Source organism: Leopardus geoffroyi, chromosome B4 (genome assembly GCF_018350155.1).
Source record: "Leopardus geoffroyi isolate Oge1 chromosome B4, O.geoffroyi_Oge1_pat1.0, whole genome shotgun sequence".
Lineage (NCBI taxonomy): Eukaryota > Metazoa > Chordata > Mammalia > Carnivora > Felidae > Leopardus > Leopardus geoffroyi.
Window position 1 is genome coordinate 36722076 of NC_059341.1, and position 22468 is coordinate 36744543.

At 40.3% G+C, this 22468-nt stretch overlaps 1 protein-coding gene and 2 pseudogenes across 6 annotated transcripts in view; 1 reads left to right on the forward strand and 2 right to left on the reverse strand.

Moving 5' to 3' along the window:
• Positions 1-246: 246 nt before the first annotated feature.
• The window catches only part of RAD52 (RAD52 homolog, DNA repair protein), a 34837-nt gene continuing 12615 nt past the window's right edge, over positions 247-22468 (forward strand). For 5 of the 6 annotated variants that reach the window (XM_045464108.1, XM_045464111.1, XM_045464110.1 and 2 more), the window contains exons 1-5: positions 247-375; positions 17055-17156; positions 18249-18350; positions 18935-19028; positions 19199-19266. In XM_045464108.1, the coding sequence (XP_045320064.1) occupies positions 17073-17156; positions 18249-18350; positions 18935-19028; positions 19199-19266 (348 nt within the window). In that variant the 5' untranslated portion in view covers positions 247-375; positions 17055-17072. Of the gene's footprint in view, positions 376-8441; positions 9416-17054; positions 17157-18248; positions 18351-18934; positions 19029-19198; positions 19267-22468 lie in introns of those variants that run through there. The other variant, XM_045464109.1, reaches the window with a different exon arrangement.
• On the reverse strand, positions 7637-8008 carry LOC123591768 (annotated as a pseudogene).
• Positions 15090-15551, reverse strand: LOC123590671 (annotated as a pseudogene).

A 22468-nucleotide genomic window follows, 5' to 3' on the forward strand; every position in this document is an offset into this window, starting at 1 on the left:
ACGTGAGTTCACCCGGCCCGCTAGGGGGCAGCTGAGACCTGGGCAGCTGTAAGAATTACAGGCAGCCGCAGGGATAAATGGAGGCAGAAGGAGTGACGCGGGGAGTGGTTTTGCACATCGAGGTCAGCGTCGTGCTTCCAGCTTGCTTTACGGCTTCGGCAGATTGCTTTGCGGCTCTTCTCCCCTTCCCCGTCTTGATTTACGGCTCCTCCTCCTGTCCTTCCCCGCCCAGGGCTCGCCCTTGATTTGGACCTTCTTCCCAGGGTTCTCTGGCACTGCTTTCCCAGTCTCCTCTGCGCGGCTCTATCTAAACTAGCTTCCCTTTGTACTTAGCGTAGACCGAGCTCCCTGCGTGCACCGCGCTGCTAGAAGCGCGTAAGTGAGGAGGGAGGGGGGAACGGCCCAGTTGGGGTGGTTCCGGCTGGGGACTGTGGGTCGTGGGGCGTCGCAGGTTCTGAGCAGATCGCTTGGGGGCGGCGGTTGAGCTCTTCCTGGCCACGGCAGAGTGATCCTGAGTCCCGAGGCCTGTACTAATTAGTACAGTAGGGGTCAGGATCACGGCTTGCTTAGAGTGTGGTTAGGAGGGACAGGGGCACAGGAAACTTGGACCAACACTCCGAGACGCCACGACGGGGGTGCAGCAGCATACTGTTAATTGTGGCGGCCCCCTGCACGGCCCGAGAGCTCCAGAGGCTGCTTATTGACCGGACTGAAGGGTGCTGAAATTTGTGTCGGTAGCTGCACGGAGTTGGGATGAATATCAGGAGGGAAGGAATTATCCATTTTAAAGAATTTGATACTCAGGTTTAGCCGCATATTCAGCCTTTATAGATTTTTTTTTAAAATTTTTTAACGTTTATTTATTTTTGAGACAGAGAGAGACAGAGCATGAACGGGGGAGGGTCAGAGAGAGGGAGACACAGAATCCGAAAGAGGCTCCAGGCTCCGAGCTGTCAGCCCAGAGCCCGACGCGGGGCTCGAACTCAGGGACCGCGAGATCGTGACCTGAGCCGAAGTCGGCTGCTCAACCGACTGAGCCACCCAGGCGCCCCTATAGATTTTTTAAAAATTGAGATACAATTCACATACGATTACATTTCATCCATTTAAACAGTTCGGTGGTTTTAGTATATTCACAGGGCTTTGCGACCATCATCATTGTCTAGTTCCAGAACATTTTTATCACCCCCCAAAGAAACCTACAACTCATTAGCGGGCACTTCTCATTTGCTCCTATCCTCACCCCAGTAATCAACTTTTTGCCTTTGAATTTGCCAATTCTAGATATTTCACAGAAGTGGAATCCTACAGTTTTTGTTTTTTGTATGATGGGTTTATTTCACGTAGCGTAATGTTTTGAAGGTTCATGCATGTTCTAGCCTGTGCCAGTACTTCGCTCTTTTTTATGGTTGAATAACAATCTGTTGTAGGGATATTCCACATTTTGTTTGTCCATTTAGTTAATGGGCATTTGAGTTTTTTGTACTTCTGCATTACTTTTGCATTACTAGACCTTTTAAGGTCTGTTCCTCCGTACAAATCACAGTTGGAGTCACATTTTTGAACTAAATTCTCATAAGCCAGCATTATTTAACTCCGGGACTGGCTCAGATACTTTAGTGGCCTCAGGTCTGGGATCTTTTGGGAAAGTTTGTCTTTTTAAAGTCTTTTCTCTTAGACCACTAACTGTAGTGAAAGCAGATAAATATTTGTGTTTCTGTGTGATATGTGCCATGACCTGTTGTTACCTTGTGATATGAGCTGGGTGTAGCTGGGGATGAGTGTATGAAAAATATAACTGAGCTAGCTGTGGGAGAGAAGTTTTATATCAAAACAAAAACCCTGTTCAGTCCTCATTATTCATGGAATGTGTTTTGGGGAATTCACCTCACTAAAATTTCTTTGTAACCCCTAATTCAACACTCACGGTGCTTTTAAGTATATTTAGTGTCACATTTTTCTCATTTTCATACTTTTTGTTAGCGATTTCAGTTTGGAATGGCCTCCAAGCATATTGCTGAAGTGCTGTCTAGCATTACCAGTGTAAGAAGCCTGTGATGTCTCACAGAGAAAGGAAAGCTTCCTTTAGATAAGCTTGTTCAGGTAGGAGTTATATGCTGCTGGCTGTGGGTTCAATGTTAAGGAGTTAATATGTATTGAGTAAGGTATCTTTCAACAGAAACACACATCAAACAAGATTATGTATTGACTGATGTAAGAAAATATTGTGACCAGAGGCTCACAGGAACCTAATCTTGTGTTTCTCCTAGGAGTAGTGGTTTGGTATTTGATAATTTGGGGTTCATGGTGACTTTATAGAACTACCGTGAATAATGAGAATTGACTGTATAACCAATTTCATTATTGGCTCACTAATGCCAGTTATCGGTAATTAGTATATGGCTCTTTTGCTCTTGAATGGCTGAGTGTGGATTACAGTGCAATATGTGCTTTGACGTATGTCTAAAATGCTGTAGGAACATAGATTAATTCTTAGAGTGTAAGCTGCATAAAGCTTGAAAGAACAGACAACATTTGAAGTTTCACAGATATAGCAGCATGTACATAAATGAAAATAAAAGAAAAAACCTTAATACCCAATCCTGCTGTTCTTGATCCTTGGAATCAGAACCTCCCTCATCACTACGTTCTGTCAATTCTGCCTCCTGAAAACCATATCCAGAGTCCATCCTTTCTCAATATTTCCATGATTTTCCTTTATCATTTTTTCTCTGGACTGTGGTAACATAGACTTCTAACTGATCTCTTCCTCAGTTATTCACTGTTGACAAAGAAGAGACTTCAGAGACTTAACTGACTTAGTTTAAAATTTCCATTGCTCTCCCATGGTTTACAAGCTAATGTTTAAGCTTTTTTTTTTTTTTTTTTTTTTTGAGAGAGAGTGTGTGCGTGCACAAGTGGGAGAGGGGCAGAGGGAGAGAGAGAACCTTTTTTAAAAAAAAATATTTATGTATTTATTTTGAGAGAAAGAATCTTAAGCAGGCTCCATGCCCAGCGCAGAGCCAAAATCAAGAATTGGAAGTTGAACCAACTGAGCCACCCAGGCACCCCAATGTTTCAAGTTTTTTAAGGTGGCTTACAATACCCTTCATGATCATGCCCTGTCCAGTCTTTAATAAAGATGAGAAAAAGTCAGACAAAAGAGAAAAATTTCCATATGTAACATTCCTCATTCCCTCTTACTCCTTCCTCCCTCCTTTCGTGTATAATTAGAAATGCTTTTAGGTGAAAAGGAAGTGGATAAGAATAAAAACATTCTTGCTAATCTCGTTGACCTTCTTAATATCTCTCCAATTCATCCATTTCTTGCTCACAGCCCCTGCCCTGGTTCAAGCTCTTTCCCTTTCCATCCCACAAATCTTTTCTTGGCCATATGTGTTTATTTCTCTCAGAAACCATCTTTCAGAAGAATTCTTGGGTCATATGGCAGATGCATGTTTAATTTCTAAAGAAATTATCAGTTTTATTTCCAAAATTATGAAACTTTAAGGCTTGTAGAAGAAAATATAAAAGCATATCTTCATGACCTGGGGGTGTGTAGAGGTTTCTTAGACAAGACTTAGAAAGCAATCCCCACTTAAAAAAAAAAAAAGACAAATATGATTACATCAAATTTAAAACATCTCATCAAAGACAACTCTATGAAAATGAATAGGCAAGTACCTACACCTACCTAACAGGACTGATCTCCAGGGCACATAAAGGGCCATTTAGGATTCAAGGACTGGGGATAATCTGTGGCTGCTGCTCTACCCTCTGAACCTGAGGCTCCATCTTCAAGTCATTATTCTTTTTTCTTGAAGGGTGGCATGTGCTTACAGCCGAATAGTTTTACCAGTTTGTTTCTAGTCAACAGTGTATGAGAATTCCAGTTGCTTCACATCCTTGCCAACTTTTGGTGCTGCAATCTTTATTTTTAGCCATTCTGGAGGGTACAGAGGGGTATGTCATTATGGTTTTAATTTTAGTCCTTGATTACTAATGCTGTTGAACACTTTCCTGTGCTTATTGACATTTGTATATCTTTCTTTGTTAAGTGCTTGCTCAGATTTTGACCACTTAAAATTGGGTTATTGGTCTTTATTATTGAGTTGTAGGAGTTATATCTTTTTCTTTTTTATATCCTGGATGTCAGTCTTTTGTGGTTGCCTATTCATTTTCATAGGGTGTCCTTTGATAAGCAAAGCATTACATTTTGATGTAGTCACGTTTATCATTTTTTTCTTTTATAGTTATAGCTTTCTGAGTCCTAAGAAATCTTGACCACCTCTAGGATGTAAAGATATAGTTGTATATTTTGTTCTAGAAATTTTATAGTTGTAGCTTTTTTTTTAATTAAAAAATTTTATTTATTTTTTGGGAAAAGATTTTTTAAATTTTTATTTGAAGATAGTTGACACACAACATTACATTAATTTCAGGTGTATGACATAGTAATTCAATATCTGTATATGTTATGCTGGCCTCACCACAAGTGTAGCTACCATCTGTCACCATACAACACTATGATAGTATCATTGACGGTATTCTCTATGCTGTGCCTTTTATTCCCATTGCATGACTGCAAGTCTCTATTTTCTACTCCTTTCACTCATTTTGGCTATCCTCCCAACTCCCTTCCTCTGGCAACCATATAGGTCTGATTCTGTTTTGTGTTTGTTTATGTATTCATTTGTTTATTGTATTCTATATATTAGTGAAATCATACGACATTTGTCTTTCTCTGACTAAATTATTTCAGTTAGCATTATACTCTCTAGATCCATCCATGTTGTTGCAAATGTCAAGATTTCAATCCTTTTTTATGAAATATTATTTTATCTATTCATCTATTGATGGATGTTTAGACTTCTTCCATATCTTGGCTTTTTAAAATAATATTGCAATAAACATAAAGCTGCATATATCTTTTCAAATTAGTGTTTTCATTTTTTAAGGAGGGGTGAACACCCAGTAGTTTAATTATTGGATTATATGTTATTTCTATTAAAATTTTTTTTATTTTCTTTTTTTTAATGTTTATTTAAAAAAATTTTTTTTTAAATCTTTTTTTATTTTTGAGAGAGAGAGAGAGAGAGAGAGAGAGAGAGAGAGAGAGACAAAGCGTGAGCAGGGGAAGGGCAGAGAAAGAATCTGAAGCAGGCTCCAGGTCCTGAGCTGTCAACACAGAGCCCCACGTGGGGCTTGAACTCACACTGTGAGATGATGACCTGAGCTGAAGTTGGATGCTTAATCGACTGAGCCACCCAGGTGCCCCTATAGTTGTAGCTTTTTAAAAAATTTTATTTAATCTATTTATTTTGTGAGTAGAGGAAAGAGAGATGGGCAGAAAAGGGCAGAGAGAGAGAGAGAGGAAGAGAGAGGATCCCAAGCAGGCTCCATGTGCTATCAGTGTACAGCCCGATGTAGGGCTCAAACTCACAAACCGTGAGATCATGATCTGAACTGAAATCAAGAGTCAGATGTTTAACCAGCTGAGCCACTCAGGTGCCCCTGTAGTTGTAGCTTTTATATTTAGGCCTATGATTTATCTCTGGTTTTTGTGAATGGTATAAAAAATATTTTGTGAAAACTATGAAAATTTTTCCCCATAGAGATACTCAGTTGTCAGATCATTTGTTGAAAATGCCATTGCATTACATTTGTACCTTTCTGATTGGGATTGCATTCTTTTTTTTTTTTTTTTTAATTTTTTTTTAACGTTTATTTTATTTTTGAGACAGAGAGAGACAGAGCATGAATGGGGGAGGGGCATAGAGAGAGGGAGACACAGAATTGGAAGCAGGCTCCAGGCTCCGAGCCATCAGCCCAGAGCCCGACGCGGGGCTGGAACTCACAGACCGCGAGAGCATGACCTGAGTCGAATTCGGATGCTCAACCGACTGAGCCACCCAGGCGCCCTGGGATTGCATTCTTGTGACTGTTTGAGTGGTGGTTGGTTTCTGGGCTTTTTTTCCTGTTCCACCGATCAATTCTTATGTCAGTTTTAATTCTATTTTAATTACTGGAGCTTTATAGTAAGTCATGAAGTCACATAGTGTAGGTCCTTCAACTTTGTTGTTTTTCAAGATTGATGTGGACAGTCTAATGCAGTTCCTTTGCATTTTCCATATAAGTATTAGAATCATTTTATCAATTTCTACAAAAAAGTCTGTGAGGAATTTGACTGGGATGGCATTTAATCTTTAGATCAATTTGGGAAAAATTAACATCTTAATGGTTATTGACTCTTGAAATCTATGAACATGGTACATCTCCCTTTTTACTTAGGTCTTAATTTTTTTTTAATACTGTTTGTAGTGTTCCAACAGGGAGGTCTTCTACACCTGTCCTTAAATTTATTCCTAAGTATGTCTTTTAAACTATTGTAAGGTAGAGACATCATTTATATTATTATTTTGTATATGCTGGGCCATTTTTCTTTGACTGCTTTCAAGATTTTCTCTTTATTTTTGGTTTTCAGCAATTTGCCTAGGGTGTGTCTAAGTGTGATTTTCTTTGTATTTATCCTGCTTGAGGTTTGCTGACCTTAAATGTATAAATATATGCGTGTCACCCAATTTAGGAAATTTCAAGCCATTCAAATTTTTGTTTGTTTTTGTTTTCCATTCTCTTTAATCTCTTCTTTTGAGACTTCCAGTTATATCTGTGTTAGCTGTTTTTATATTATTCCACAGGACCCTGAGGCTCTTTCATTATTTTGAGTCTGTCTTTTTCTCCTCTTCAGACTGTATAATTCTATTGCACTGTCTTTAAGTTCATGGACTCTTTTTTATTTTGCATTTTGTGAACAACGTTGGTTGTCAGGTGGTTTACAAGATTCCTATCAAGAATAGTTCCTATTCTTTTTTTTTAATTTTTAAAAAATGTTTATTTACTCTTGAGAGAAAGAGAGAGAGAGACAGAGGCATGAGCACGGGAGGGGCAGAGAGAGGGAGACAGAATCCGAAGCAGGCTCCAGGCTCTGAGCTCTCAGTACAGAGCCTGATGCGGGGTTCAAACCCACAGACTGTGAGATCATGATCTGAGCTGAAGTCGGTCACTTAACCGACTGAGCCACCCAGGTGCCCCAGTTTCTATTCTTTTGTAAGTGTAGTGAGTATGGTTTCTTTATTAGAAGGCTTTTTGGGAGGCATGATTATATGTCCCCTGACTTTTAAATATTCTCTTATCTTACAGGATCTGTCATCTGCCCTTTACGGCACAGTTTCAAGGGCACTTCTCATTCCTTTTTGCCCTCTTCTCTCCAGAAACACTGGCTTTCCAAGACTGCCTCCTTGAGTTGTGTATACCTTTTATTTCTGGACTGCTCTGACCTACCGAAACTCTTTGTTAGTATCTTCATACTAAAAGTGGGTTTTCTTTTCTGGGGAGCAATTTTAGTTCCATCTTATGCTCTCCATCCTCCTCTTTCTTGTATGCACTTCTCTTCCCACCTACATCTCACCTTACTTTCCTTGAAGGGTTATGATGAACATTTGAGAAATATCTCCACCAGAAATTGCTGGCATTTTGAAGCTTGTAGTATTTTCAGTTTTCTTCTTTTCTTTTTCCTTCTCCTCTTCTTTCTTTTTTGCAGCATACCTTTGTTTGGCAATCAACGATTAGTTGTCATTCACATTAACTGTAGATTTTTGAAAGTGGTGACAGGTACATAGGTCACCAACATATAGAGCTTGTTTGGTGAATCTTCATCCTCATTAACATTATCTGGACAACTGCATATGGATATAGTTTAGAACGTTACTTACTCCTTTGGCCCAGACAGCTTTGTTGAGCCTCATGTCAACATGCATTTCTGGAGTTCCCATCTCCTTCATGGCAAATTTCCAGATCTCTTTGAGTGCCTGAGGGGCACACTTCCTGAAACCCAGTCCATGGATGTGCTTGTGAATGTTGATGGTATATTCTCTGGTCACTACCTCGTTGATGGCAGAATGATGGCAGAACGGCCCTTCTTCTCAACGCCCTTATTTGCAGGAGCCATTCTGCCGGGGCCCTGGTTTGAAAAGGAAGCTTCAGTCTTCTAATTATATTAGAAGATAACAGGATATTTGTGGTTTTATTTGTTCCTCTTTTTTGATCTGCATTGGATGTTTTGGGATATTTGGATTTATGTAGCTGCCATAACCTTGTCTATGCAGGAAGTCTTTCCTAACATTTTGTTTTGAAACATTTGAAGCCTTCAGAAAAGTTATACAAGGGAGGCCTGCGTATCCTTCACCTGGATTCATAAATTTGTTACTTCGATTTATCTTCCTCTCATTCTCTTTGCACATGCACACACACACACACACACACATTTTATTCGTTGAATGATGTTTTATTAGTTGAATGACTTGAGAATAAGTTGCAAAAAGACATTGTGTGTCTTTAGTCTCTTAATCTAGAGGCATTCAGTAGCCTCTTTGTTTTGCTTTGTTTTGGTTTTTTGAGACATTGACATTGACATAGTTTGAGTCCAAGCCTTGTAGATATAAACTTGTCTGATTATTTCCTCTTGGTTAAAGTCATGATTAAATTGGTAGAAATACTTTCTAAGTGATGTGACCTTTTCAGTGTATCCATCAGGAAGCTTATGATGTGATTATTACTGGTGACATTATGTTTGATTACCTGATTAAGGAAGCATCTGCCAGGTTTTTCCATTGTAAAGGTATCTTTTGCTCTCCCTACATTTTTCGCCAAATGTAGGTAGCTTGTCTGAGAGTAGAGCCCAGGATGTACTGGTAGAGCAGAGGGAAGTGAGATGGGAAAGAAAAGGCAGTCCACGGAGCATGCATGGTCAAGCCAGTCACCACCAGTGGGCAACCAAACCTAATTTGACTGGGGAACTTGAGCCAATGTAGAACTCACAGCTCAGTGTTATCCCACAAAGGGGGTAAGAAATCTAGGGTCCTTAAACACCAGCTCTAGTCAGTCACTGTTAGAGGGCTGCTCCCAGGAGCATCATTTCTCTGACACTTCTAGCTTAGCATGAACAGGTACAAAAATGGGCCCTGGATGCCAAAAAAGGCCTTCAGGTAAAGAGATACAAAGGTTGGCATTTGGAAGTTAGGGCAGGGTGCACTACTGTGGTAAGAGCTGAAGGGATAATTAGCAGAGCATCCATGGTATCTCTATATCTGGGTATCCCAGAACCTAGAGTTTGAGGCAAAAGCTTATGGGCTGTTATTTTTTCAGGAAGCAGAAGTAAGGAAAGGGGAATTGAGGAGAGGAGATTAAGTCAGTTCAAGAGTACATGTCCAAGCTGGCTACCGCTTGGTAACAAGGTACAACTGACTGATTTCCTAAAGCTGTCTCTCAGGAAGATGTCTGAAGTACTGTGTCCCAGGACAATACACCCGAAGGAAGAAGAATTTCTCCCTCAGCGTCTGCATCTTATTGGTAAAAGGTTTGCCCCTGGTATATTAACTCCCTCAAACTTCCAGGTTGTACATGTATGGACATCAGGTGGACCCCACAGGTTCTCACACCTCAAAGGCAAGAGGGAGGCCAGGGGTGGGAGTGAGAGGCATTACCATGAGCATGAAGTAAGGGACCAGTGGTTGTACCTATGTGCATTCATTTAAAACTCATGCCCATTTGTTCCACCTAATGACAACCAGGGTGGAAAAACTGATCAAAGGCCTCAGAGACAGACAAGGCCGAGAAGATTTGAGGTGCAGGATAAGATATGCTTCCCAGATTTGATTCTCCCTTTGTTTAACCAATATGCACATACACATATACACATTAAACATACATATAAACTTGGGGCAGCTGTGTGACTCCGTTGATTAAGCATCTGACTCTTGGTTTCGGCTTGGGTCACGATCTCACAGTTTATGAGTTTGCGCCCCTCATTGGGCTCCGCACTGTCAGCATGAAGCCTGCTTGGGATTCACGCTCTCTCCCTCTCCCTCTCTCTCAAAATAAATAAATAACTGTAAGGGGCGCCTGGGTGGCTCAGTCAGTTAAACATCCGACTTTGGCTCAGGTCATGATCTCAGGTTCATGGGTTCGAGCCCTGCATTGGGCTCTGTGCTGATAGCTTAGATCCTGGAGCCTGCTTCAAATTCTGTGTCTCCCTCTTTCTCCATCTCCTCATGCTCTGTCTCTCTCTCAAAAATAAATAAACATTAAAAAAAATTTTAAACATAATACAAACTCAATCACATATAAAAAAAGTCATCTGTTGGTGGGGATCCAGCCAAATTTTACTTCCTTATTTTTTAATAGATGTTTCTACAATAAAGATATTTTAATTTTATAATGGGAAAATGGTTGTGGACAGTTTTAGGAAAGGTAAGTTGTTCCCCCCCAAGAAGTAACTGGAAAAAATGTAAGAAAAATGATGCCATGTTTTACTTTATGGGCAGGGACGAAGTTGTCCTTTTCTGTCATAAGAGGTTGAATCTTTTAAGATATTGTTTAGAAAAGTATCAAGTTGCTTTTTAAGTGTGAGAAGTGTAACTCTTGCCTTATAAAGTTAGTTTGTAAAGAATTAAAAAATATGCTTTGTCTGCATATCCTACATTATGTATTTCATTCATTCATTCATTCATTCATTCATCTAGCCAGTCACTGATTTAATCACTCACCAAACCCTCCCTTCCTAGCCCTGCATGAGCAAGGTTCCATGCTAGTCATTGGGGTGCCAAGAAGAATCAAGAAGAACCTCCTGCCTTCTAGGGGTTCATATTGGAGTGGGGTTGGGAGGGGAATGGATGTGGAAGAGACAGTAGTCACCGAATATTCAAATGCCTTAAATTTCCTAGCCTCTACTGCAATTAAGTTGGGGCCTTGTGACAAGAGCTGTCCAGTGAACTGTGACCAGAAGTGATCCATATCACTTCTGGCCTAAGGCAGCTATGAACCAGTGTGACTTTTCCAACTCTTTCTACCCCTGCAGTGATGAACTCTTTCTACCCCTGCAGAGGTCACGTGTGCTAGATGACACAACGACAGGATGGCCAGGGCCACCAGACTCTTAGATCTTGCATGAAGGATATATGAACCTTTATTATGTTAAATTACTCTCCCTTCTTTTTAAAAAAATGTTCATTTATTTTGAGAGAGAACACGAGTGCACATGCACAAGTGGGGCAGGGGCAGAGAGTGAGGGAGAGAGAATCCTAAGCAGGCTCCACACTGTCAGCTCAGAGCTTGACTCAGGACTGGATCCCACAATTGTGAGATCATGACCTGGGCTGAAATCAAGAGTTGCACACTTAACCAACTGAGCCACCTAGGCGCCCCTCCCTCTTTTTTTTTTATTGTGGCAAAATATATATAACATAGAATTTATCATTTTAACCATTAAAAATAAATGTTTTTAATGTTTATTTTTGAGAGACCGCATGCAAGTGGGGGAGGGGCAGAGAGAGAGACACACACACACACACACACAGAATTTGAGTAGCTCCAGACTCTGAGCTGTCAGCACAGAGCCGGATGTGGGGCTGGAACTCACAGACTGTGAGGTCATGACCTGAGCTGAAGTTGGACGCTTAACCCACTAAGCCACCCAGGCAACCCTCCTTTTAACCATTTTTAAGTGCAATTCTGTAGCATTAGGTACCTTCCCAATATATAGCCCTTTGTTTTTGTTTTTTTGTTTTTTTTTTTTTTTTTTGCCTCTCAAACACAAAATTTATTATGAATACAATTCATTTTCTTTTTTTTTGTTTGTTTTTTTTGTTTTTGTTTTTGTTTTGTTTTATTTTTTATTTTATTTTTTTTTATTATATGAAATTTATTGTCAAATTGGTTTCCATACAACACCCAGTGCTCATCCCAAAAGGTGCCCTCCTCAATACCCATCACCCACCCTCTCCTCCCTCCCACCCCCCATCAACCCTCAGTTTGTTCTCAGTTTTTAACAGTCTCTTATGCTTTGTATAGCCCTTTGTTTTGAAGAAATAAGTCGACAGGTGTTCATTTGAGACGCTGTGAACATCCCCCAACAACTTTTTAGTATCTAATGATTTTTGTTGGATATAATTATTAATCACATCATTATCATATGATAAATTTATGAGGTTGCTTTTATGAATATTCCCCTTTACAGATGTGGAAATTTGGGCACAGAGAGTTTGAGCAATTGCTCAATGTAAGTAACTTACTGAGTGGAACTGGGTGTTGAACCACATCTGACTTTAATGTTCAAAGCATTATTTATAGCAAGTATGGCACACTATGGCTTGTGGACCAAATCTTATACCTCTTTTTGTAATAAAGTCTTATTGGGACACAACCATGCCCATTTGTTTACATATTATCTATGGCTGCTTTCACACTAAAATGCCAGGGTTGTGTAGTCATGACAGACTACATAGCCTACAAGTCCTAAAATAATTACTCTCTAGCACTTTACAGAAAAAGTTTGCTGACCTCTGTTTTTAAAATTTTTTTTTTTTTAATATTTATTTTTGAGAGAGAGAGAGTGTGTGAGTAGGGGAGGGGCAGAGAGAGATGGAGACACAGAATCTGAAGCAGGCTCCAGGCTCCTAGCTGTCTACACAGCCTGATGCAGGGCTCGAATCTATGAACCATGAGATTGTGACCTAAGCTGAAGTTGGTCGCTCAACCACCCAGGTGCCCCCCAACCTCTGCTTTATATAGTAGATATTTAATTTTTTAATTTCTGTTTTTATTAAAATAATACATGTACATATATGGAAAATGAAATAGTGCTAAAAGTTTTATTTAAATTTTTTAAGTTTATTTATTTTGGGGGAGAGTGAGAGCAATCAGGAGGGTTAGAGAGAGAGGGAGAGAGAGAATCCCAAGCAGACAGCAAGCAGACTCTGTGCTGTCAGCACAGAGCCCTACTCAGAGCTCGAACTCAAAAACTGTGAGATGATGACCTGAGCCAAGAGTTGAATGCTTAAACGACTGAGCCATCTACGCACCCCTGAAAGTTTTATTTTGAAAAAGAAGATCCCTGCTCCACTGTTCTCCACCCCTTGGAGACAGATCCATTTCATTATTTTAACTCTTTTCTGCCATTTACAATTACATTCTAAATAAGATCTTCATTTCACTGTTTCCTGCTGTAACAATTTTGAGTTTTGGTCTTTTTATTTTTTTATTAAAAATTTTTTCTTAAATGTTTATTTTTGAGAGAGAGAGAGAGAGAGCATGAGCAGGGGGAGGAGCAGAGAGATGGGGAGACCTAGAATCCAAAGCAGGCTCCAGGCTCTGAAATGTCAGCACAGAACATGGGGCTTGAACTCACAGACTGCGAGATCATGACCTGAGCTGAAGTCGGACTCTCAACCAACTGAGCCACCCAGGCACCCCTATTTTTTTATTTTTTAGAGAAAGAGAGGACTCAGGTAGAGGAAAGGGGCAGACAGGAGGGAGGGAGGGAGAGGGAGAGAGAGAGAGGGAGAGAGGAAAAATCCTAAGCAGGGTACATGCTCAGCTTGGAGCCTGATGTGGGGCTTGATCCCACAACCCTGGGACCATGACCCAAGCCAAAAGCAAGAGTTGGATGCTCAACCTACTGAACCACCCAAAGACCTCTGATCTTTTTTTTAAAGGTAAACTCTACCCCCAAACTGAGGCTTGGACTCAAGACCTTGAGATCAAGAGTCATGTGCTCTACCAGCTGAGCCAGCCAGGCACACACCTGTTTTTTGTTTTTTGTTTTTTGTTTTAAGTTTTATTCTTTTCTTTTTAACTTTATTTTTTATTTTTTAAAATTTACATCTAAATTAGTTAGTATATAGTGAAGCAATGATTTCAGGAGTAGATTCCTTAATACCCCTTACCCATTTAGTCCATATCCGCTCCCACAGCACATCACCTGTTTTAACAGATTGTGTGTGTGTGTGTGTGTGTGTGTGTGTGTGTGTGTGTGTGTGTGTGCTAATTTCTTCATATCCTTGCTAACCTTGATTATTCACTGTCTTTTTTATTGTAGCCATACCAGTGTGTGTGAAGTGTTGTTAAGTTTTTGTTTTTAATTCTAGTTAGTTAACATAAGGTGTAATAATTAGTTTCAGGCGTCCAATATAGTGATTGTGTTATATCAATTTAGATATTATTGACTAATCTAGTTAGGCTATTTCTTTTTTAGTGCTAGGTTATAAATATCTCATTCTTAGCTGGAATGTAATATTTTACGATCATTTATGTAAAAATTTTTTTGATGTTTATTTTTTAAAGTTTATTTATTTATTTTTGAGAGGGAAGGAGAGAAAGCACAAGCAGGAGAGGGGCAGAGACAGAGGGGAACAGAGGATCTGAAGCAGGCTCTGTGCTGACAGCAGAGAGCCTGATGCAGGGCTTGAACCCACTAACTGCAAGATCATGACCTGAGCCACCCAGGCACCCCAATCTGTATTTATTTTTGAGACAGAGATAGAGTGTGAGTGGGGGAGGGGTAGAGAGAGAGGAAGGCACAGAATCTGAAGCAGGCTCCAGGCTCTGAGCTGTCAGCACAGAGCCCGGCATGGGGCTCAAACTCACAAGCCATGAGATCATGATGCCCAACTGACTGAGCCACCCAGGCACCCTGGTTTTATGATCATTTAAATAGTTTTTTGCATTTTCATCATCCTGTATATATGAAAATTGACATGCACCTAGCCGTAGCCAACATTTATTTAGTACTTCATGTGGCACTATTCTAATGCAGTTTTCATGCAGCATCATGTTAATCTCGACAGAACCCTTAGGAAGTGATAGTATTATTATGGCCATTTTCTAGATGAGAAAACATCATTTAGAGAGATTATGTGATTTTCCCCTTGGTCAAGCAGCCAGTGGGTGATAGAAGCAGAAGCTGACAGAACTTGAGCCCTTAAATATTGTATTGTAATGCTGTATGGAGAGTCCTACTACTTGATATTCCTAGATTTGTAGTTTTACTGTCAGCAAATAACCTGGAGACTACGACACGTAAGTTTGCTGAGGCACAAGCCTTTTTTTTTTTTTTTTTTTTTCCAAGTACTGTTTATTTTGCACGTGCCCACAGCAAGTTTGCACTAAGTAACTATATTCTATAATAGTAGGCCAGGGCTAGGTGGTGCCAAGAAGAATGACATGCAGAAAAGAACAGGAAGGCAAACATCAGGAGCAAATAATTCTTAATTTTTTTTTAACAAATACACTAAAGGATCATACAATACCACCAGCATTGGATGCAGTCCTAGGGTACCGGTCTGTACACCCCTTTGCAACTGGTTCCATGATAGCAGAATCTGTCATTTCACCTTTATTGTTTTCAGTGACCCCTGTGTTACCTTCAAAATAGAAAAACACACCATCTTTTCTCCGGTAAGACTTTCATTATCCAGTTATCACTGCTGGATGTACTTTCTTTCTGGGCTCTGGTTTGCCTTTCTTCACTGTGGCCATCCCCATGTCACCCACGCCAGCAGCAGGACGTGTATTTAGTGCCTTATCCCCTTTACAGAGATGATATACAGACTCTGGGCTCCTGTGTGGTCAGCATAGTGGATCATGGCTCCTACTGGAAGACCCGGGGAAATCCGGAATTTCACATCGGAGGACTCACCACATCCTCACTTCCACATCTGGAATGCCAGAAGGGGACAGAAAGGCTGAGGCCTAACTCTGAATCCGTTTGATTTGAGACAGGTGTGGGGTAATTAGGTAGAGGGTCCTTCTGAGGGTCATTCTGTTTTCTAGTGGACTATAAACATTTGCCAATCTGAGTCTAATGCATTGGCTCTCAAACTAAAGTGTGTATCCGAATCCCTCAGTGGGCAAGTACAGACTCCTGGGCCTCATCTCTAGTTTCTGATCCAGTAGGTCTAGGGTAGGGCCTGAGGATTTGCACTTCTTTTTTTTTTTTTTTTTTTTAAATCAAATTTAACAGCTTACATACAGGGAACCCACACAGACATGAGATTCTTTTTTTTTTTTTTTTTTTTTAATTTTTTTTTCAACGTTTTTATTTATTTTTGGGATAAAGAGAGACAGAGCATGAACGGGGGAGGGGCAGAGAAAGAGGGAGACACAGAATCGGAAACAGGCTCCAGGCTCTGAGCCATCAGCCCAGAGCCTGACGCGGGGCTCGAACTCACGGACCGCGAGATCGTGACCTGGCTGAAGTCGGACGCTTAACCGACTGTGCCACCCAGGCACCCCGAGGATTTGCACTTCTAATAAGTTCCCAGGTGATGCTGACTGGTCTAACGCTGTACTTTTCCTGAATGTTAGGGTCATCTGTACTGCCTTCTCTTCCTCTTTAATTTTCCTATTTATTAGTCTTCTCCTTCCAGCTAGCTTGTTAGTTCCTGGAAAGCAGTTCAGTTATTGTGGCTTATATTTCTGTTTTGACCCCACTGAAGCCAGGATCATGTTGCTCATATAGTAGGTAGTAATCAGGTGAGTGTTTCCTGTCCTTTGGAGATTTTTTGTAATTTTGGCTTTTTGCATTATAAATATTGCAATTAGAATACATTCTAATTGTAAAATTCACTTAAAAATTTTTTTCATGTTTATTTTTGAGAGAGAAGAGCATGGTGCAAATGGGGGAGGGGCAGAGAGAGGGGAGACAGAGATCTGAAGCAGGCTCTGCAGTGCCAGCACAGAGCCCAATATGGGGCTCTAACTCATGAACCATTAAACCATGACCTGAAGTCAGACATTTAACCCACTGAGCCACCCAGGCACCCCTAAAAATCACCTTTATTAGCAGCACCATCACCCTAGTAAGAAGAAAAAAAATTTTTTAAGTAGGCTACACTCTCCACATAGGGCTTGACATCATGACTCTGAGATCAAAAGTTGCATGCTCTAGCATGTTCCAGCCAGCCAGGCAGGCACCCCCACTCCAGCAAAAATTTTAACAGAAAGATAGAAGTGGACGCTAAAGGATCTCAGTGTCCTGTTGGATGATAGCACTGAGGAACTTAGTCCTTGACTGGGGCAGTGCTTATAAAAAAGTGTCAAGTAAATAAAGTGATTTGTAGGATACTGCATCTGGATGCTTTCATCTGAGTTTTAGTAGAGGCTCTTGCCTTTTACATTTAGCATTCTTTGAGATCTTTTTTAATCTTCTGTTTCTGTAGAAGTCCCCCAGAATCAGCATGTCCGTGACTGAGGAGGCGATTCTCGGAGGCCGTGGCAGCCATCCTTCTGCTGGTGGCAGTTCTGTGTTATGCTTTGGACAGGTAACTGTGTGTTTTCTCTCATACCTGGCAAGAGTGAGGTGAAGTGAAAAGATATGAGAAAGTAACTTGTAGAGCACTGTCATATACCTGGGCGCTATTTATCATCAGTGGTTTTTCCTTTAGGTGCATTATTTGGGAGTTTGGTGAACTCTCAGGGCATTTTGGAATTTTAGCACCAAAAGACTGATGGTACTGGAGATTAGATTTACATTGTGTTTATTTTCTTGGATAGGCTCCATATTCATATGGTATAACATTCAAAATGGAACACAGACTATATGCGAATGAAAAGTCTCACTACTTCCCCATCACTCCTGTTCCCTTTTTGGAGGCATCCAGAGTTTCTGGTGTCATATTCTCTGTGGAGATATGCTGTGCACATAAAAGAGATTCTTAGTTTGTCCCCTCAAATTCTATCTTTGTCTTGACCAGAGATCTTCTTGTGAGCATTTATTTTGTTTACATAGGGCAAGGGGAGAACTGCCAAGGGGACAAAAATCAAAACAAGTAGTAGTGTATTATCTGTGTATACCATGGAAAATAATTATTGAATTAGAGAAGAGGTATAAAACTTTGGAGAGGATGGTGGATTTCCCCTACTCCCTCGCGGGCATAAATGTCATATACAGACCCCGAGGTGGGACATTTCAGTTTATGAATTCTCAAGTTTACTTGAGAAAGTTTTGTAAGGATGGTAGTAACACCTAAGGCATTGGCTCTCAAAATGTGGTCCAGTGACCCCTGAGGGTCCACAAGACTTTTCAGAGTCCATGGGGTCGAAATGATTTCCATAACACTAACATACCACTTGCCTTTTCCACTCATTCTCTTGTAAGCGAGTGAACAGTGGGACTTCCAAGGGAATACACAGCATGTGATGACGTTGCTTTGATGGCTGATGGAAGATGTGCCTTAAGAGTTTCTCAGTTTTAATTCCTGATATGGATAGATATAACCTACATAAACAAAAGCTCTTAGGATCCTCAGTACTTTTTAAGAGTGTAAAAGGGTCTGGAGACCAAAACAGTTGGAGACTTGCTGACATAAGGAATGGAGGAAATGCCAATTTAATTTTTCCTTTCTGGATTGCAGTGTCAGTACACAGCAGAAGAGTATCAGGCCATCCAGAAAGCTCTGAGGCAAAGGCTGGGCCCAGAATACATCAGTAGCCGAATGGCTGGAGGCGGCCAGAGGGTAGGAGAGTTTATATGCTTACGAAGTGGGTGCCCATATAGCTGGCTACTCAGATGATCTCGCCAGCTCCCTCTCTGGGTCCTCATGGATTCAGAAGGTCTCTAGTCCTAGGTGTTTCTGAGTGTCTTTGGGAGGGGATGGGTTCCAGCCTTCAGTGTCATCTGAAGTGACCCAAATTTTGTCTTGAGACTTCCATACCTGCCATCTTGGGGTTTTTATACCATCTTTTAAAACTGTTTCTTTTGTTTCTAATTGTATCTTCTGTGTATATTTTTGGTCTTCTATAATATATGTCAACCCGAGCCTTGTACATTTTTGGGAACTGAGTTTTGGAAACTGATAGGTGAGTGGATATCTTGCCCCTCTGAGTTTAGTCCCTTCCCTCAGACAAAATATTAGTTCTAACTGGTTTCTTCTGGAAGATCTTTGAAATAAGGTCACTGAGAATTTCCCTGGAATGTTTAAGGGCAGTTTTGCCAAAAAAGCTGGTAAGGAATAAATTAAGTAAATTTTGATTCACATTTAAGTATGGCAAGGAATTTTAACAAGCCCCTTTTCTCCCCCTGTTTAATTTCTTTTTCCAGGTATGTTACATCGAGGGTCACAGGGTAATTAATCTGGCCAATGAGATGTTTGGTTACAATGGCTGGGCACACTCTATCACACAGCAGAATGTGGGTATGTTTCCTGGCAATGGCAACTTCTTTCCCTTACTTTGGCACTAATTTCTGATGAGAGTATTTTGTGGGTGAGGATGTAGGGTAGGTATATTTGGTTGCCAGCAGAGGAATGTGGGTGAGGCACAGGGATCAGAATCCTCTTCAACTGGTTCTCTTTCCCACTCCTAGATTTTGTTGACCTTAACAATGGCAAGTTCTACGTGGGAGTCTGTGCATTTGTGAGAGTCCAGTTGAAGGTGAGGGTAATGGAATAGACCTGCTGCCTCTGAGGATCAGGTGGGCGGTGAGAGAGAATGAGCAGGTAGAGAATTCTCTGGACGGTGGCACAGCCAAGCTGGAGAGCTAGGCGCTAGAGCTGTGGCTCAGCCAGTGTTCTTTGGGATGGTGGTAGCCAAACATTCTTACTCATGTGTCCCTAAATGAATTGTGAAAAACTCTTGTTTTCTTGCACATTTTAAGTTTACTCCTAAATGTTTTCACCGTAAGTATGAATACAGGTCCTCTGCCTTTCAAAAGTTTGTGCTATGCCGCTTTGCGTTTATGGAAGACCTACACTGGTACCTGTTTTCACTTAAATGAAAGAAATCCAAAGAGGATTTTCACTTTTATGACAAAAATTGAACCCTGGTAGCAACAGAGGCCCTGCCGAGCTCCTCAGCATCAAGCTCCTATAGCTTTGAACTATATCTGTGAGCAAATATGCTTTATTTTGATTTATTTTGTGCCTCCATTAGCAGGATGTGTCCTGATGTATCAGAGAAGCCTAATAGAGGCCATTATTTATTTATTTGTTTATTTATTTATTTACTTGCTTGTTTGTCTTCAGAGAGAGAGAGAGGGAGAGAGAATGCTTGCGCGAGCAGGGGAGGGGCAGAGAGATTGGGAGAATCCTGAGCAGGTTCTGCACTGTTAGCACAGAGCCCAGTGCTGGGCTTGAACTCCCAAAACTGTGAGATCATGACCTGAGCAGAAATCAGGTGTTGGATGCTTAACTGACTGAGCCACCCACGTGCCACAAAAGAGGTTAGTTTTTGGATCTGGGAATGCTCAAAAAATTTTCCATACAAATTAATGGTACTTCTTTGCTTTATGCTACTTTGGCAAATGAAAGCTTTCATAAGAATGTTCTACTTCTGGGTAATGGGCGAAAGCTGTAGTTGCAAGGGTATATTTCTTGGCATATTGTAAAATTTGACTTTTTTTTTTTTTAATGTTTATTTATTTTTGAGAGAGAGAGTGTGTGCATGAGTTGGGGAGGGGCGGAGAGAGAGAAAATCCCAAGCAGTCTCTGCTCTGTCAGTGCAGATCTCGATGCGGGGCTTGATATCACAAATTGTGAGCTCATGACTGGAGCCTAAATCGAGTTGGACACTTAACCAACTGAGCTACCCAGGCGCCCCCAAATTTGACATTCTAAAATAAATGTATTGTATCTTTTTCTTCCTTTTTTTTTTATCCACATATAGTTAACATACTGGGATATTTTAGTTCCAGGTGTGCAATATAGTGATTCAACAATTCTGTACGTTTCTCATGGCTCATCAGGATAAGTGTACTCTTAATCTCCTTTATCTGTTCCTCCCATAGTTTTTTGTTGCATCATTTTTAAATATACCAATGGATTTTCAATAATAGGTGATTAAATACTGTCATCTATTTAAAAAAATACATGAGCAAGGTGTTCTTTAATCATGAGAAATTTTACATTGTTTCTTCTTGAACTCCTGTTCTATTTCACCAGTGGCTTTATACTAATATAATATATCAATATATATAAAACAATGTTTGGAATGTATATGTTTAGAACCTTGTTAATAACCTTAGTATAATTCCTCTCTGTGTGTATGTATATATAAAAATAATTTTTTTGAGTAAATTTTCAGTGACCTTAGGTCTTTAAATTTTTTAAAATTTGGGGCACCTGGGTGGCTCAGTTGGTTGAGTGTCTGACTTTGGCTCAGGTCATGATCTCACAGTTCGTGGGTTTGAGCCCCGTGTCAGGCTCTGTGCTGACAGCTCAGAGCCTGAAGCCTTCTTTGGGTTCTGTGTCTCCCTCTCTCTATCCCTCCTCTGCTTGTGCTGTGTCTTGCTCTGCCTCTCAAAAATAAATAAATGTTAAGAAAAAAAATAAATTATACAAAATCTGGATTGAATTACTATTATAGGTATTATTAACATACAATTGATTAGTCAGTTGTGTCTGTGAGGGAGACAACATAACTACATTAAAATTTGTATACTTAATAAAAATAAATTTTTGTGGAAAATGTATTTCTTAATGAGATGGATGAGGCTTTTTCTTTTTGGATAGTTTGTATATCCATAGTTTATTTATTTTTTTTTATTTATTTTATTTTTAAAATTTTTTTTTTCAACGTTTTTATTTATTTTTGGGACAGAGAGAGACAGAGCATGAACGGGGGAGGGGCAGAGAGAGAGGGAGACACAGAATCGGAAACAGGCTCCAGGCTCTGAGCCATCAGCCCAGAGCCTGACGCGGGGCTCGAACTCACGGACCGCGAGATCATGACCTGGCTGAAGTCGGATGCTTAACCGATTGCGCCACCCAGGCGCCCCCCATAGTTTATTTTTTAAATTAAATTAAATTTTTAAAATATATCCATAGTTTAATATTACTTTTTCCTAGACAGACCATTCAACATTAATTCTATTCTAACTTCTTATTTTTAGTAAATAGTACTGAAAAACCTTATTCACATAATAAACTGGGAATGGAGAGTTTTGTTATAGTGTCACTCATTTCTTTGAATTAACTTTCTGAGTTATATAAAAAATCACAGAGTGTGGGGCGGGGGCACCTGGGTGTCTCAGTCAGTTAAGCGTCTGACTTTGGCTCAGGTCATGATCTCACTGTTCCTGAGTTCAAACCCCGTGTCTGACTCTGTGCTGGCAGCTGGAGCCTGGAGCCTCTTTTGAATTCTGTGTCTCCCTCTCTCTCTCTCTGCCCCTACCCTGCTCACGCATTGTCTCTGTCTCTGTTTCTCTCTCTCAAAAATAAACATTAAAAATTTTTTTAAAAAAATCACAGAGTGCTATCATCTAAAATTATATTTGGTTCTCTATTAGCTAATAACTCAATCAGGTCTACCTTCATTTTTGGTGAAAGCCAGAAATGGACACCACCTGACTGGTGAAAAGATTTAATATCCAATCATTAGAGTCGTTAAATATAATATTTCACATTTTCTTTTTGTTTAGTGTCCCAGAGGTTTTTATACCTTGGGGTCATGCACCCTAGTGAGATTTAGGGTGGGTTAGCTGTATGCCTTTTTTTAAGTAAAAGAGGAGGTGGGAAGGGAGAATTGTCTCGCATACTTCCCAGCAGATAAGATCAAGGACATAGTGCTGGAAATTAATTCTCTTACAGTTCTTGGTGCCCATTCATGTGCCCTTTAGCAAGGCTCCTGAGTTAATATG